This window comes from Portunus trituberculatus, chromosome 9, assembly GCF_017591435.1.
Source record: "Portunus trituberculatus isolate SZX2019 chromosome 9, ASM1759143v1, whole genome shotgun sequence".
In the NCBI taxonomy this organism is placed as follows: domain Eukaryota; kingdom Metazoa; phylum Arthropoda; class Malacostraca; order Decapoda; family Portunidae; genus Portunus; species Portunus trituberculatus.
The window spans coordinates 8258857-8264458 of NC_059263.1; the positions used below are offsets into that span (position 1 = coordinate 8258857).

The 5602-nt window shown below is 40.7% G+C and overlaps 1 protein-coding gene across 1 annotated transcript in view; it reads left to right on the forward strand.

The window, feature by feature from the left end:
• Window positions 1-4927, forward strand: part of LOC123501604 — a 74396-nt gene extending 69469 nt beyond the window's left edge. The window contains exons 6-8 of the mRNA XM_045250538.1: window positions 1065-1237; window positions 3853-3982; window positions 4268-4927. Coding sequence (XP_045106473.1) covers window positions 1065-1237; window positions 3853-3982; window positions 4268-4590 — 626 coding nt within the window. The 3' untranslated portion in view covers window positions 4591-4927. The remainder of the gene's footprint in view (window positions 1-1064; window positions 1238-3852; window positions 3983-4267) is intronic.
• Window positions 4928-5602: the final 675 nt, after the last annotated feature.

Genomic DNA, 5602 nt, shown 5'->3' on the forward strand with positions numbered 1-5602 from the left:
TTATCTTTCCTTTAAATCTTTCTACTTCTCTCTTTCTTCTTTTTCTTTTCTCTCTTCTTTTTCACCTTTTTCTTCTAATATCATCTTTCTCCTATCTACTTCCCTCTCTCTCTCTTTTTTTTTTTTGCTTTGTCCTATCATTAACTATCTTCTTCCCATTCCTTCATTTTTTCCCTTTTCTTCTAAACTTTCTTTTCCTTTATGTGCTTCTTTTTTTTCTCCCTTTTTTTCTCCTCACTCCTATCATTAACTTCCTTATTCTTCCCATTCATTCATTTTTTGCATTTTTCTTCCAAACTCATCAGCTTTCTCCTATCTACTTCCCTATCACTCATCACCTTCCTCACATATCTCCCTATCTTTATCTACCATCTTCTCCTTCACCATCTCTCTCCCTTTATTTTCTTCCTTTCAATAATTTCTACTTTTTTTACCTCTATTTATCATTGCTCTCCTCTCCTGTCGTTATCTATTTCTTCTATTCCTCATCTTCTCTCTTGCTGTCAATCCTCCTCCTCCTCTCTTCTGTAATGAACCACTTCCTTCTCCTATTTCTTCCATGTTTTCTTACTTTCAGTCCTATCTACTTTCATTTGGTTTCCTATCACCCATGTCTCCCTTTCCTCTCTTTCGTAATTAGCCACTTCCTTCTCCTATCCCTTCCCTTTTCTTTTTCTTTCAATTATTTCTGCTTCTATTTTCTTTCCCATCATTCACTTCTCTTCCTCTCTTCTGTAATTCATTCCTTCCTTCTTCTATTCCTCTCATGTTTTCTTACTTGCAGTCATTTCCTATCACTCTCCTCTCACTCTCCTCTCACCCCTATTCTCTCTAACTCCCTAATGCAAGAGTCAACCAGCACTCTCAGTCATTTATTCACCTTTCTCTGGTAAACTCTGGAACTCCCTGCCTTCTTTATTTCCACCTTCCTACGACTTGACTTCATTTAAGAGGGAGGTGTCTAACGCTCTGTATCTTTAAGGGAACTGGCAATCAAGTGAGCCTTTTACCTATTTCTTGTTGTCCTTGTCCAGCTTCCCATCTCCCACTTTCATCATCTCCAGGTCATCTCCGTGTTGAAATCCAGGGACCTCGTGAGTTGCACATACAGGAAGGCTCGTCACTGCATCTCACCTGCCTAGTCACCTCCTCTCAAGGGCCCTCCACGCCTGTCTACTGGTACCACGACACCAACCTCATTGACTATAACTCTCCCAGGGGCGGCGTCAACCTCAAGGTGGGTGATTGGGTGTTTGGGGTGGGTGTGGTGGTGGGTGAGGATTTAAGTGTGTTAATGTTAGTACACACACACACACACACACACACACACACACACACACACACACACACACACAGAGAGAGAGAGAGAGAGAGAGAGAGAGAGTAAAATGGGTGCCTGAGATATGTTTAAGAGAGAAGAGAACGGATTAAAAAAGAAATAAGTGACTGACGAAACAGAGAGAGAGAGAGAGAGAGAGAGAGAGAGAGAGAGATTAAAGAGCGCTCAGTCCGAGTGTGTCTGAAGTTAAGAAGACATAATTTTCTCTGGTAATCACCACCGCAGAGAGAGAGAGAGAGAGAGAGAGAGAGAGAGAGAAAGCACATGTGTTTGACAAAATGCCTCTAGAGAAAGAAGAATGAAGATTAACTGGGCTATGATTTTAAATTGAGAGAGAGAGAGAGAGAGAGAGAGAGAGAGAGAGAGAGAGAGAGAGAGAGAGAGAGAGAGAGAGCACTGGCCGTCACTCCCTGTATTTATTTAAAAGTAACCTAGCTCTAATTGAATGATGGATTAATTGTTACTCTCTTTATCGACTCAGCTAATTAGAGAGAGAGAGACACACACACACACACACACACACACACACACACACACACACACACACACACACACACACACACACACACAATAAAATAAGATAAATAAATAAATAAAGACATAAATAAATGGATAAATAAACAGAAAGAAAGTAAAGTCTCTCTCTCTCTCTCTCTCTCTCTCTCTCTCTCTCTCTCTCTCTCTCTCTCTCTCTCTCTCTGTGGAAAAAAGCTCACCTACTGTCAAATTATGTTAATCCCATCCCTCATTATCTCAGGTGTGGGGGCGTGACTGCAGGTGTGGGGGGCGTGGCTGCAGGTGTGGGGGGGCGTGGCTGCAGGTGTGTGAGGGGAGGAGAGGAAGGAGGAGGAAGATAAAGCAACACTCTCTCAATAAACCGATAAAACCATTAACTTTTTTTCCTTATTGTTTTGCTTTATTTATTTATTTATTTATTTATTTATTTATTGGTTATTAGATTTTTGTGGTTTTCTGTTTTTTTTCTTTTTTCTATTTATTTATTGATGTATTTGTCTGTGTGTTCGTTTTTTTTTTTGTTGTTGTTGTTGTTGTTGTTGTTGTTGTTGTTGTTGTTGTTGTTTCGTAATGTTATCGTATTTTGTTATATCTGTTATTGTACGTTTCATTCGTTCATTTGTTTTTGTTTTTTTTCCTTCTCACCGTTTCGTTTGATTATTCCCTTCTTACTTTTCGTCTCTTTTTTTTTTCCTTTCTTACCGTTTCGTGTTTTTTTTTATCTCCTTTTCATTTCGTTTTTTCTTTTCCTGCTTATCATTTCGTCTTTTTATCTTCTTATCAGTTCGTCTTTTTCTTTCTCCTTCTTATCATTTCGTTTTTTTTTATCTCCTTTTCATTTCGTCTTTTCTTTCTCCTTCTTATCATTTCGTTTTTTTTATCTCCTTATCATTTCGTCTTTTTTTTCCTTCTTATCATTTCATTCATTTCACTTCTTATCACCTTTCATAATATCACCACTAGTATTAATCTACTTCACCTCCATTAACCTAACTTAACCTAACCTAACCTCACGACTGTTAACCTAACCTAACCTAACCCAAGATAATTTCACCCATCACAATATCATCATTAGTATTAACCTCCCTCACCTCTATTAACCTAACCTAACCTAAGCTATCACCACTATTAACGTAACCTAACCTAACCTAACCTCACCACAATTAACCTAACCTAACCTAACCTAAGCTATCACCACTATTAACCTAAGCTAACTTAACCTAACCTCACCACTATTAACCTAAGCTAACCTAACCTAACCTAACCTCACCACTATTAACAATCAACTCACAACCACTAACAATTAACCAGATAGGCCAGACAACATTATTTCAACTATTATAGGCATCATCACTAGTATTAACCTACAGAACCATCACTAACAGCCAATTAACAAAATACTAACAGCTCATTACATGCTAACCAGATTAATCAACCAACATTATTTCACGATAACTAACATTACTTTATCTAACACAAGGCTTTCATCCTCTCTCATTCCTATTCTGTTCAACTCCCTAATGCAAGAGTTAACCAGTACTCTCTATCATTCAGACCTTTCTCTGTTAAACTCTGGAACTCCTTACCTGCTTTTGTATTTCCATCTTCCTACGACTTGACTTCTTCTAAGAGGGGGAGGTTTCAAGACATTTGTCCCTGTCTTTTGGCTAACTCTACTAACCTTTCAGAGAACTGGCAATCAAGTGGGTCTTTTTTTTGTTATAGTTTTTTTTTTTTTTTTTTTTTGTTCCCCATGGCCAGTTTCCCCTCATCAACAAAAAATAATAAATAGATGGAAATAATAACAATACTCTAGCACCACTAACAACCAATTAACAACATACTAACAACTTATAAAATACTAAACCGATATGATCAATTAACATTATTTCCCCTTTAACTAGATTTATTTCACCCAGCGTAACATTCTCACTAGTTTTAACCTTCACCACTAACAGCCAACTAACCTACTAACGAACCTGCTAACCACTAACCAGATTGACCAGGGCCGCGGGGAGACCACAACACACCTGGTGGTCTCGGCAGTGGGACCTGGAGACTCTGGCATGTACTCCTGTGTCCCGCCAGGTTCCCATCCCGCCTCTGTGCTGGTCCACGTGCAGAAAGGTGAGGACAGGTGTGATGAGGGAAGGGAGGGCAAGTGTGTGTGCGTGTGTGTGTGTGTGTGTGTGTGTGTGTGTGTGTGTGTGTGTGTGTGTGTTTTGTGTATGTGTGTGTGTGTGTGTGTGAGAGAGAGAGAGAGAGAGAGAGAGAGAGAGAGAGAGAGGAAATAAATATTAAGCATAACTAATATCACATCAACCTTCCTCCTCCTCCTCCTCCTCCTCCTCCTCCTCCTCCTCCTCCTCCTCCTCCTCTTCCTCCTCCTGACGTAACATTTCTCTTCCTCAGGAGAACACGAGGCGGCCATCCAGCAAGGAGGACTAGACGACGTAGCATCCTCTTCCTCCTCTTCCTCTTCCTCTTCTTCCTCTTCCTCCACCATCCACCCTCGCTCCCTCCCCAGCCATCTCTTCCTCCTCCTCTTCCTCCTCTTCCTTCTCTTATACCTGACAGGGGGTCCATATGCACTCCTCCTCTTCCTCCTCTTCCTCTTCCTCCTCTTCCCCTCCTTCGTAGCCTGGCCGAGTCCCCCATCTTGGTGCGACGTCGTTTTCTGTTACAAAGAAAACGGAATTGTGGAATCTCATCAGTTTCTTCTCTCAGCGACATGATATAACTCTCTCTCTCTCTCTCTCTCTCTCTCTCTCTCTCTCTCTCTCTCTCTCTCTCTCTCTCTCTCTCTCTCTGAGCAGCGCTGTAAATGGACGCTTTTGATTGGTTCTCTGTGTAATGACGTCATGAAAATGGACCAATAAGATTCCAGCATTGTTTTTTATGTCTTACGTCATTGTTCGTGACCGTGACGTGACCGTGACTCGAACGTGACTGTCTGTATGTGTGTGTGTGTGTGTGTGTGTGTGTGTTTGTGTGTTTGTGTGTGACGTGACATTGCGTTTTCTATGCTCCATGTAACGTTTTAGGGTAAAATAAAGAAGATTGAGAAAGTTGTTTTTGGCTTGTGTTTGTCATGTTTACCTTTCCTTGTGTGTGTGTGTGTGTGTGTGTGTGTGTGTGTGTGTGTGTGTGTGTGTGTGTGTGTGTGTGTGTGTGTGTGTGTCGCAAATATTTTTTTTCCTTTTTATTTACTACTGAAAATCTCTCTCTCTCTCTCTCTCTCTCTCTCTCTCTCTCTCTCTCTCTCTCTCTCTCTACGGAAGCTAGCGATGCGATGCTAACCCTTTCACGCTTCCATGCTCCTTTGTTTATATTCGCCTTCTTCCTCTTCCTCTTCCTCTTCCTCTTCCCTTTCCTCTTCCTTTTCCTCCTTTCGTCTCTTAGCCTCTTCATATATCTTCACCCTCCTCCTCCTCCTCCTCCTTCTCCTCCTCCTCCTCCTCCTCCTCCTCCTCCTCCTCCTCCTCCTCTTATTCGAACATCCTTCTTCCTCTTACTCTTGTCCTTCTCTTCCTTCTCGATGTCATTTCCTTCATTTCCTCTTCCTTTCTTCCCTGATCCCCTTCCTTCCTCTTCCTTTCTTTATTCTCTTTTCTTCTCCTCCATTTTATCTTTTATTATTTTGTTGTTACTTGGTTTGATTTCTTAATTTTTTTCTTTATCTTATTTATTCATTCGTCCTTTTATTGTTTTATTTTTGTTTCTTTTTTAAATCATTCGTTCACTCAC